At 40.1% G+C, this 12,104-nt stretch overlaps 1 protein-coding gene across 1 annotated transcript; it reads right to left on the bottom strand.

Annotated features, from left to right (window-relative positions):
• Nucleotides 1-975: 975 nt before the first annotated feature.
• Nucleotides 976-11,043, bottom strand: ears2 (glutamyl-tRNA synthetase 2, mitochondrial). The gene is made up of 10 exons (XM_047364581.1): nt 10,683-11,043; nt 8,518-8,673; nt 7,047-7,236; nt 6,811-6,961; nt 6,353-6,674; nt 6,138-6,246; nt 5,840-5,993; nt 4,792-4,922; nt 4,560-4,695; nt 976-1,483 (listed from the first exon to the last, which is right to left on the bottom strand). Exons 1-10 carry the CDS (start codon nt 10,870-10,872, stop codon nt 1,388-1,390), a joined length of 1,635 nt encoding a protein of 544 aa, XP_047220537.1. The 5' UTR covers nt 10,873-11,043; the 3' UTR covers nt 976-1,387.
• Nucleotides 11,044-12,104: the final 1,061 nt, after the last annotated feature.

The raw sequence follows: 12,104 nt of genomic DNA, 5'->3' as shown, positions 1-12,104 counted from the left end.
TGATCTCAGGCTTTCAAGGTCCAACCTTATTTTTCCCAAATATACCAATTGGCTTTATGGCCAAACACTTAAATATTAGTTTCATGTGAACATAGAACATGTCTTCAAAATGAAGGTCTTTGTCCCCAAGTGCAATTGCATTCTATGCTGCTTTTTGAGTAATGTCTTCTCCCTCTCTGAGTATCCTTTGTTAATACAGGACTTGTTTTACTGAGGATAAAAACAAAAGCATGAATCCATGGAGGCCCAAAATTCTATTTCTGATTGCCTTGTACATTTTTCCATGATGTCACACAAGGAGTTGCTTTGAGTCAAATGTTGTGAATTAACCCATACGAAGCTTATAAAGCATCATTCATGCATTTACAAAAAGGCAAGGTAATCTAATGGTATGCAGATCTTGTAATTTATAGATAGTAATAAAATTCTCTCATTATTTTGGCATTTAGAATAATATAAATACTTCTGATTATCCTAACTGACCTAAAACAGGAAACGTTTAAACTGATTTGTCAGAGAGTGAAAAGTAATTGGCAATGTCTTTCTATAGTGTATGTAAATACCTGGTTTCAGTTAAATACACAAGAAAATTTTGTCTTGTGTGTTTGATAGAGGGCTTGATTTACAATTATTGCCAATATTGTTATTTTTTGTAGCTGTGACATAATGGCAAACTAAAAAAAAGGTAAAATACATTTATGCTTCGAGAGCATTGATTCAGTGGGGCAAATTCTATGTAAAAGACCCCAACCCCATCCCACCACCCTGACAACAAAACTGCAGATGCCACATAAATTGACACCCTTAGCAATTCTTATAGAAGGAAAGCAACCGCAGCATGTCTTGTAACCCTTTTCAAAGTTCATCACAGTGTCTATAAACTTGTTAGTAATCCACAGCTTCCTGTTCCCCTGGGGTATAAATATAATGCAACATTATTTCCATTGAAAATGAGAAAGACAAGAGATTTTGCCATTAAAGGAACGCTGAAGAGCCATAATCTTCATAAGTTAGAAAATGGCTACAAAAAAAGTCTTTATTTGTCATTATTCCTACATTGTATAGTCATATTAAAAACTGTAACTGTTTTTTCCATCTCAAAATAGTGGAGCATAAATATGTCAGCTGAAAATTGTTAGTTATTTTTCTGAAATAAAACATTTGCATAAAAACACCAAGGTACTTCCCATCCAGGTGTGCATGAAGTCAAATGCTTCTGTTCTTTAAAAAAACAAACAAAAATAAAAACAAAAATTTTCATAAATTTTCTTTATAAATTGACATATTAAATATATATAAGTTGTGACTGTGTCAGGTTTAAAGTAAGGTTTGTATTTCTCAACATACAGAACAGTTAGTTGAGTAAAAGGTTATCTGTTCACCATATTTAACTGGTATCTGGAGGCAGCAGAAGCTTCTGGAATCGATGTCTGATCTCTGCAGGGCCCAGAGATACCATCATCTCAGCAACACTGGGACCTTGCTGCAACAAAGAGAGCAACAGTTGGAGGTCAGTTACATTTCACAAGAAAACTCCACTGAGTGTGTATGCGAAGCTCAATCTGAAGCAACTTCCTCATTTAGTAACCATTCTCTTAAGAATGCGCAGGTTTGCCCAGTCGCCACAGACTTAGGAAGCTGTAGGCTTTTCTGTCTTTTTTAAACAAGACAGAAAAGTCATGATCTGGACTGAAATAAAGAAAGGCCATAATGTGGGTTTTTTGTTTTGTTTTGTTTTGTGTCAGCTCACTGAAATGCTGATCAGTTTGAAATTTGCAATTTTAGAAGAATAATAGCAGAAATGAAACCCCTGAACTATAAAAGATGACTAGATGACATGCATCCTGGTTATTTTCCAATGCAAATATAAGGTTCAGAAAGATATTTATTTAATTTGAAATAGTCAGGCTTTAGAAAGGTTCAGTGTGAAAATCTGGGCTACTTGTTGTTTTATTTGAAATTTGTTTTAGTTCCAGAAACATACAGAAGCCACAAAACAAGGACCAGATGTGGCTTAGGTTGATTCGTAAAACATTGACCTTTAAATCAGATTAAAACCTCTTTTGTTGTTGCAGCCAAATCTGACTGTAATAATGAAACTCCTGGCTGCCAGCAACAACTCTGATAAAGCAAAACCCTGATGGTGTCAAAGATAAACCAGAATAAAGCCATGCTTTTAAAAAACATATTTTACTAAATAAAAAAATACAAGCGTCAAACCTAACACTGGGCTTTGTTTTACTCCATCAGTTCTATTCATTGCCAGACCTGAACACTGAGATACCGTGATGTTAAAAACTTTTTGCCTCCTTACAGATTGCTTCAGGGTTTTTTCCCCCCACCAAATTTAGCAATAACTGGCAACGAGTTTTTCACATAATTGTTTTCGAGCATGAACGGCCTGTTTAAACTCACGTCACAACACACCGGTTGAATTCAAGTCCAGACTTTGACTAGGCCATGCCAAACATTTTTTTTCTAGGCATTTGGAGGTGAACTTGCTGGTGTGCCTTGGATCATTGTCCTGCTGCATAACCCAAGTACACTTGAACTAAAGATCAAGTACCGATGGCTGGCCATTATCCTTCTGGATTTTCTGGAAGAGAGAATTATTCATGGTTCCATCAATTACAGCATGTCATCCAGGTTCTGAAGCATCAAAGCAGCTTCTTCAGAAGATGCTCAGTTTGGTTTTAGTCCAGATGTAACAGGACTCATCCCTTCCAATGAGTTCCACTTTTGTCTAATCAGTCCACAAAATATTTTCCCCAGACGTCTTTGGGATCAGTAAAGATGTTTTTGTGAGATGTCTTTGCTTTCTTTTTGGTCAGCAGTGGTTCTGACCTGGGAACTCTCACATGGTTGGCATTTTTGTCCAGTCTCTCTTTCTTGTTGCTAAATTATGAACACTGACCTTAACTGAGTCAGGTGAGGCCTGCAGGGCTGTAGATGTTGTTCCTAGTTGAGTCACAGATGTGCTCTTGGAATAATTTTGATATGCCGGCCACTTCTGGGAAGGTTCAACACTGTTCCATATTTTATCTGTTTCTCTCGTTGTGGTGCTCTGGGGTTCCACAGCTTTAAAAATGGCTTTGCAACCCTTTCCAGACTGACACGTCGCTGACTCATCTATTCACGACTCTCTTTAGATCAGGGCACAAAGTGTTGCTTTTTGAGATCATTTAGCCTACTTCATGCTGCCAGACCGATTCTATTAAAAGTGATTTCTTGATTCTGCACGGCTGGTATAAATCAGGCATTGGTGCGGCTAGTGAAATTACCACAGCTTTCCAAAAAGTCTGGTTAATCACAGTTACGTCATGATTTAACAAGCAGGTAATTATTTTCTTCACTTAAGGCCGGACTTGTCTGCAGAGCTTTTTTATCTTAAGGCATGAAATCATCATTTAAAAACTGCATTTACTCATGTTATCATCATCTTATATTATTTTGATGATCTGAAATACTCAAATGTGACTAAAAAAGCAAAAAAGGAAATCTGTAAGGATGCAAATACATTGTAAGAGCACTGTATATTATCACCTCAGCATTTGAAAAGCTTTCGTAAGTGTTTTGACATTTGAGTAAATATTTGTATACAATTTCACCTCATTAACAGAAATGTACGTTATAAAATTAGAAAAGTTTGTGAAATTTTAACAGGGAATCTAAGACATTAGAAATATCACACACTAATATGATATTACTATTAGAAAAAGTGATACAAGCAAATGCGCTAAAATAGGCTCCAAGTTTAATAGATGGATGTAGATTGGAAATTCAATATGCGACAATCTGAAAAAACAACACAAAGATCTTTCACTATGAGAGTTTTCACGAATCCAAAGTCTTACGATTTATATAAAAACTGGCAGTTTACAAACAAATGTCTCATCATCAACAAGATCACTAAAGCGTTTAAGAGTTTACAGCCTCTGCTTGAAGCACGAGCTGACCGAACTTTCACTGCGCCTCTGGCAAAAACTACTAAAGCTGTGCTATGATTAAAACCGCTGTTTGAATATGAATCTGACAACATGAGAAGGTTATATGGAACAATATAAGAATTTGACTTTATATAATCCAATATAGACCTTTTTTTCCTTGCATCAGCCTGTTGTGATAAAACCTGTTGTGAACCGGTGCAATATAGATAAACTGCGTTTATTGAATAAATAAAATGTTTATTATTATCGATACTACACGCTATTTGTAGACAGAAGTTGTATTTTCTGAGTTCACAGTTTGAAAAATGGAAGTCAGAATTACAGCTAGGCAAGTCAGAGGCCGCCATGCTTTTAATATCAAATATTGCTGGACCGCATATAAAACATCGTTGGGTTCTGCAGTAATTGGTTAGTTTTTTTATTTATTTAGATTTTACTCATAAGGCTGACAAAAAAATGAAGACAGATGACTCATTCACACAGAGTGTGAGAGCTATGACTCATGACACGAGACGCTCTCTTCGGTGTCAGTTTAATTAGTTTTAACATGAATCACCCAACATCTGGTTAACGCAACACACAGGTTAGAACTCATAAGACATCGATTGGTACCTGCAGGCCGCTGAGAACCAGACGTAAAAGCTTCATCACCTCCCTGTGCTTGGTAGCTTTGGTCTGCTTAGTCAAACTCTTCAAGTCTTTACTGAGGCGGTCCACTGACAGCTCCTCACCCTGCTCCTCTATTAACCTAAATATGCACAAACACAAATGTTTTTAATCCTGATGAAACACTGCGGATGTGCAGTCAAGAGAAATGTGCTCTTGGAGACCTGCTCTTTCAAACCTCAGCACTAACGAGGCAATATGAGGAGCCTCTTTGGTTAGCGATGCCACCTGCTGGTCGGAGAAGGAAGGACGCACCCAGAGATAGGAGTAGGTTGGGCTCACAAGCTCCTTCATGGATGTTATGTGGCCCTGTTTAAGAGAGAGTGCAATAAATGGAATATTACTGAAGAATACAAGTGGTCAGATCAGATGAAACCATAATACAAACTTAGGTGGCCTACATGTAAAACACTATATCAGGAAGAAAAGTAAAAAGCTTGGCCAAACCAAGTACACAATCCCTGCAGTAAAACACAGTGGTGGCGGCTTCATGATGGGGGGATGTTTTTGTTTCCCCAGCAGGGACATAAAAGCTGGCTGGAGTCGATAACAATCTGACTGGGCTTTAGTCTATGTAAAGAAACTAGGTGAAGAACATTCAGCCTCTAAATGTACAAAGCCGGGTAGACGTACCTCACGATACATGTAACTATGATTGCAGTGGTTCTACAAAGTACTGACTCAGGGTGGCCTAAATACAAATGTACAGCACAGTTTTTAGAACTCCATGTGCGACTTTATGTTGGGCTATATCATTAGCCTACTTTCATAAACCCAGCCCTTTCTGCTATTAATGTCCCCAAATGGTTGATGCACAGAGTGTCTTGACTTTATCAAAGCCAAATAAGCTTCACTGCAGTAAATGACTAAGACACAAAATGCTGCACAATAAAAATCTTGAAAAAAGATGTGGAACCTTTCAGTTCTTCAAAACATACTGCTATTCTTTAATAGAAAACACATAAGTTAATACATGACATCTTTATGTACAAAAATATCTAACTTTATGACCTCTACATACATCTACACAGAGGATACATGTAATATTTATCCTCTGTGTGCTGGCTGCACTTAAACATATTTTACTCGTGTCTTAAACTATTTACCATAAAAACACGTTAAACCTGCAGCATCTGACATTTACGGTCTTAAAAGACGGGGTATATGCACGGCACACATGGTTAAAAGCAATTAAAATCTGTTTGCATCTGTGCTGCTGAGATTACCTTACGGAGATGTAGCACGCGTCTAATATAATTGTCCACAAACACTTCTTGGTCCTGGATCTCTGCAGCGTAAACCTGCGGGATTTGCTGCTGCAGATCTTTTATGAGCACATGACACTTCTGCTCATCTTCAATTCGCTGCTGCAGATGGATTCTGAGAAGTAGAGAGTAATCAGTCTATGGTTCTTAAGAAAAACAGGTCAGAAACTAACGGTTGAATCATTTCCAGAATAAAACACAATTTTATCCTGCTGGATTGACTTGAGACAGATTCAAATGAAGTTCATTTCTCACCCACCTGTTGAACTCTGGTAGCTTCTCCAGGTCTAACAAAGCAGAGTGAGTTGTGATCTTTGAAAGATCAAACTCGGATATCAGTTCCGCTAACACCCGTCCCATTCGACTGGCTATAAACAAGGATGAAGACATACTTTTTTATTACTTAAATGAACTTTATCTTCTTAAAGCTCATCTTAACAGTTTTTGTTGTGTTTTTTTTCCTTCATCACTTACTGGTAAATCCAGATCCACAGTTGGTTGTAATATCCAGCAGAGCCTCAGGGAGGACCCCCTCCCTACAGAAGTTTTCAATAAATATGTCCCCCTGCCTCTTAGACAGCTTACTGCCGTCACTATTCATCAGGAGCGGCAGATGTCCGAAGGTGGGCGGCTGCCATCCGAGCGCCCGGTACATGAGGAGATGCTTGGAGGTAGAGATGAGCCACTCGGATCCTCGCAGAACGTGGCTGATGTTCATGTAGTGATCGTCTACAATGTTGGCGAGGTGGTAGGTGGGGAAGCCATCTGCTTTTATCACCACTGGATCGCCCTCCACCTGAGTACAAGATGAAACAAACTGAAATAATGTATTCTGATGACCCCAGGTCCAACATAAGGGAGTGTTGATGTTCCTAACTCCGAATATGATGTCTAACCTACACCTTTTAATGGTAAGACCACTGCTGACTGACCTGGGCCACCTCATGACGATTCCATCCAAAGATCAGATCCTGAAAAGGTTCGACACCGGCTTCTAGTCTAAACCTGATCACATGTGGAGCTCCTTGAGCTAGCTTCTCTTGGACCTGGTCCGCTCGCAGGTGACGACATCTGTTGTCATACCTGTAGAGACAGTTAAAACACTAAGTTCAGTGAATCTGGAAAATCCTGCCCGAAAACAGACTTGGAAATGTGGAATTTTAGGTACCTTGGTGTCTGGCCGGCCCGTAGAGCCTCTCTCTTTAGCAGGTCCAGCCTCTGAGTGCTGCAGAAGCAGTAGTAGCCGTGGCCCCTCTCAACAAGTTCCCGGGCTATCTGACTGTAGAGGTCTAATCTTTGAGACTGCAGGTATGGACCCAGGGGACCTCCTCGACGAGGACTCTCATCTGGTGGAATACCTGCAGGAGGAGATCTGATTAAAAAAGGAACATGCCAGAAGTAGAGCTAAAACGTTCAGATAATTGTGGACATTTTCTGATTTCTAGTTAATGCTCTGATCTGTCTATATTCATTTTATTAATATTTATTAAGAAATATAATGTTCCCTTCCTAACTTTGAGATCGTGTAAAGGCTACCAACATCTCCAAATACAACAGGTTCTGGGACATACACCAAAAAGATAAACTTGAACAATATTGCTGCAATATATTCTGCCTTCCTGTTATCCGCTGAAAAGTTTACTCTCTTTTAATCTCAAAGCATAAATGAACAGTAGTTCAACATGTTGCAGAAATTGCAGTTTCTTATGGCTTTTTCTTTACCTCCTCTGACTTTACTTTTTTACACCTCACTTAAAATGCCGAGCTTTACGTCTTCCTCCCTTAGTAGCACCTTTTACAGCAAAAAGTGTAGTGGTTAATGCGACCTGCCACGTTTTAGGTTTCCAACTGAGTGATCACCTGTCAGGGCAGATTAAGCTAAAAAAAAAAAAAGAAGATTTCTTGATGAATCTCTAGTCAAAAGTGGTTTGCTAACCCTTTTTCTGCAATGCAGCATTTCCTGAAACAATGTACTAGTAGTTTGGGCACCAGAACAGATGAGTTTTGGCATTAGCCAAATACAACGTTCCAGGAACAGAACCTCATACCCACCGTGAAGCATCATGGTTTGGGGCTTTTTTCTGCACCAGGACCTGGCTAGCTCACCGTCATAGAATCCACCCTCAGTCCTATCATGTGTAAAATGCATGATCATCTTTAAAACAAATTAAAGCAGGACCAGAACTGGACCCTGCAACATGACAATGACCCAAAGCCTACTAGTAAACCCACCAAGAACTGGCTAATAAGTCCTGGGTCAAGTTGAAGACCAGATCTTAATCTCGTTGAGCTGCTGTGTGGTGATTTGAAACAGGCTGTGGATGCAAGAAACCTCTCAAACTTCTCCCAGCAGAGAAAAGTGGGCCAAATGTTTCTCTGACTGATGTCAGAGACAGATAGTTGGTTACAGAAAGCATTTCACCGAAGTTATTTCAGCCGAATTAGTTAATGCTAAGATATTAGCTGATATATTTTTGTTATGTTTGGTATTCACCTGTTTTAAAATCCCCCAAGAACTAAATATTTAATAAAGTGTCAAAATGTTTTTCACTAAGGGCTGTCATTATGGAAAAACCTCATATTGGCCCACACCTAATGTGGAAATTTATAGTAATAGTGCCAAAAGGGGCTACTCTTACCTGCCCACTCCAGCATGTCCTCTATGGACTCTGCTGCTCCTGGAACCAGCCTGTTCTGGTCAGTGTCCTCTAGTCGCAGGATGAAAGTGCCTCCATATTTCTTTGCAAATATATAATTGTAGAGAGCAGTTCTGAGACCTCCAAGATGCAAAAAGCCTACAAAACAAGGCAATAAAGAACCAGAACATCAGAGACAAGAATAACGGAAAAAGCAGGTGGTTAAAAATTTTAAATCCCCTGATGATATTTTCCAAACAGACTGAAAGTTGAAGTTTAAAATTCCCACATGTCCAATGCTTCAAGCAAAGTATTCTACTAAGTCTCACTTAAATGATTACAACATTTTATTAAGTACTTATCAAATGGATTTAAATCATTTTCCCCCTCAAACTTCTACACACCCCATAATGACAACATGAAATTATAACTTTTTAGTTTTTGTAATTATAACACAAATAAAAAACTAAGAAATCCCATTTATGTTTATGCATTTAGCAGACGCTTTTATCCAAAGTGATTTACGAATGAGAGTATGACAGTCCGGTTAATATCAAATCTCACCAGCTAAGTAGAAGGAAGACCACCAGTAAGGCTCAGTCAGAGGTGACTGTAGAAATACAGAAATACAGAGCAGGCATAGAGGGCAGTGCAGAAAGAGGGAGCAGTAGAGGGACTTGGTAGGTCATTCTACCATCATGGAACTACACATGAAAAGGATCATCTTAAGAATGGTGGAGGCACTGCTAGATGTCAGTCCGTTGGGGACCAGAGTAACCGAGAGGGCTCAAGTAGACATGAGCCGTTCCTTTAAGCATTTTGTAGGCTAACAACACGAACTCGAATTTGAGGCGTGCGGCTAAGGGTAGCCAGTGGAGCTCAAGGAACAGAGGGTTGGCGTGTGCTCTTTTACGCTGAAGGAAGACCAGACGTGCTGCTGAGTTCTGGACCATCCGCAGATGGTTAGGAGGGCACTGCAGTAGTCCATGCATAAAATTACTATGTCGGTCCATAAATATTCACAGCCTTTGCAATGAAGCTTGAAATTGAGCTAAGGTGCATCCTGGTTTCACTGATCACCCTTGAGATGTTTCCACAGCTTAATTGGAGTCCACCGGTGGTAAATTCAGTTGACTAGACAGAATCTGGAAAAGTTTTACAACTGTCCATAAAAAGCCCCACAGTTGGTAGTGCATATCAGCACACAAACAAAGCACAAAGAAGCCTGTAGACCTCCGATATAACATTTTCTCAAGGCACAAATCTAGGGAAGAGTATAGACAAATGTCTGCTGCTTTGAAGGTCCCAATGAGCACAGAAGAAATTTGGAACCACCAGGACTCTTCCTAGAGCTGGCCAGCCGTCTAAACTGAGTGATTAGCCAGAAGTGCCTTGTCATGGAGGTGACGAAGAAACCCCATGGTCATTCTGTCAGAGTTCCAGCATTGCTATGTGGAAAGAGAACCTCCCAAAAGGACACCATCTCTGCAACAATCCACCAATCAGGCCTGTAGGGTAGAGTGGTCGGACAGAAGCCACTCAGTATTAAAATGCACATGACAACCTGCCTGGGGTTTGCAAAAAGGCAACATGTAGACTGTCAGAGCATGAGAAATACAATTCTCTGGTCTGATAAGACAAAAATCGAACTCTTTTCCATGAATACCAACCGAGCATCGCTTACCACATCGCCAAAACCATGACTACAGTGAAGCATGATGGTGGTAGCATAATGCTGTTGCAATGTTTTTTAGCAGCAGGAACTGGAAGACTAGATAGGATAGATGAATGCAAGATATATAAACAGGTATAGAAACATCCTGGATGAAAATCTGCTCCAGAGCACTCTTGACCTAAGACTGGAGTGACAGTTCTCCTTTCAGTAGGACAATAATACCAAAACTTAAACTTATTTTTTGTGTTTACTCAAACAGGGCAAAGGGTTTCACAAATCACACACCGTTTCAAATAATATCTCTTCAGTCCAGGTTTGACCATTATAAGGATTTAAAATGTTAAACCTATAAATATTGCACTATCCCTGAACTTCAGTATAATATGTAGGCATGTTGTCAAATACGTGCACATGCTTAATGCACAAAAGAGAATATAAGCAGTTGTTTTTACCTGCCTGCACATTGTAGGAGCGTATTAACCTAGGACCTTACCTGTGGGGCTGGGGGCAAACCTGACCCTCACTTCTCCCTGAACCGTGGAGCAGCATCGATCCACAGCGGCTGTGTTTAAACGGAGCTCGGCCCATTTGTCTCTGGCTACTACTGTTATAGACTGAAACCCTCTCTGAAGACCACGGCAGAGCAGAAAATGCCGTCTGCAGGTCTTCAAACAAATTAACATGGCGGCAGAGCGGTTTAATTACCAGCTAACAACCAATTAACGCATATAATGATAGATAACATAACCACATTTCAGCAACAAACATGACAAACTCCCATTTACTCTCATTCCCTGCTGATGTTTGGGTCAAACGTGAGTAACATTCTTCTTTCTGAGCAGAATATGAGTGGAGAAGCCACAAAAAATTCTGACACTGCCATCTGGCGACGGGTAATTCTCCCATTGGCTAAGTTCACATTTTCATTTTACTCCCTTTAGAGGGCGCCATTTGACACAGAAGGAAAGAGAAAATATACGTCAGCGTGTCCGACATATTGTGAGTGGCATGTTCACTTCAGAAGCCAGGTGTCACTGGAAACTGGGGTTTTTATATGATATGATATGATATTATATTATATTTCATATTGGAAATGATTTTAATACCAACAATGTTAATCACTAATAAATTTGCTAATCAAAATAAGACAATCTACATACAGGGGTTGGACAATGAAACTGAAACACCTGTCATTTTAGTGTGGGGGGTTTCATGGCTAGATTGGACCAGCCTGGTAGCCAGTCTTCACTGATTGCACATTGCACCAATAAGAGCAGAGTGTGAAGGTTCAATTAGCAGGGTAAGACCACAGTTTTGCTCAAAATATTGAAATGCACACAACATTATGGGTGACATACCAGAGTTCAAAATAGGACAAATTGTTGGTGCACGTCTTGCTGGCGCATCTGTGACCAAGACAGCAAGTCTTTGTGATGTATCAAGAGCCACAGTATCCAGGGTAATGTCTGCATACCACCAAGAAGGACCAACCACATCCAACAGGATTAACGGTGGATGCAAGAGGAAGTTGTCTGAAAGGGATGTTTGGGTGCTAACCCGGATTGTATCCAAAAAACATAAAACCACGGCTGCCCAAATCATGGCAGAATTAAATGTGCACCTCAACTCTCCTGTTTCCACCAGAACTGTCCGTCGGGAGCTCCACAGGGTCAATATACACGGCTGGGCTGCTATAGCCAAACCTTTGGTCACTCATGCTAATGCCAAACGTCGGTTTCAATGGTGCAAGGAACGCAAATCTTGGGCTGTGGACAATGTGAAACATGTATTGTTCTCTGATGAGTCCACCTTTACTGTTTTCCCCACATCCGGGAGAGTTACGGTGTGGAGAAGCCCCAAAGAAGCGTACCACCCAGACTGTTGCATGCCCAGAGTGAAGCATGGGGCTGGATCA

The sequence above is a fragment of the Girardinichthys multiradiatus genome, chromosome 5, assembly GCF_021462225.1.
Source record: "Girardinichthys multiradiatus isolate DD_20200921_A chromosome 5, DD_fGirMul_XY1, whole genome shotgun sequence".
Classification (NCBI taxonomy): domain Eukaryota; kingdom Metazoa; phylum Chordata; class Actinopteri; order Cyprinodontiformes; family Goodeidae; genus Girardinichthys; species Girardinichthys multiradiatus.
Note: the sequence above shows the minus strand (reverse complement) of the source record. Positions and strands in the feature narration are given on the sequence as shown.

What these genes read in the sequence shown, in the direction of transcription:
- ears2 (XM_047364581.1), bottom strand. Translation starts at nt 10,872, where the DNA reads ATGTTAATTTGTTTGAAGACCTGCAGACGGCATTTTCTGCTCTGCCGT. An exon ending in GGACATGCTGGAGTGGGCAG is followed by an intron (nt 7,237 to 8,517) that starts GTAAGAGTAGCC and finishes CTCCTCCTGCAG; the next exon opens with GTATTCCACCAGATGAGAGT. An exon ending in CGGGCCGGCCAGACACCAAG is followed by an intron (nt 6,962 to 7,046) that starts GTACCTAAAATT and finishes CTGTCTCTACAG; the next exon opens with GTATGACAACAGATGTCGTC.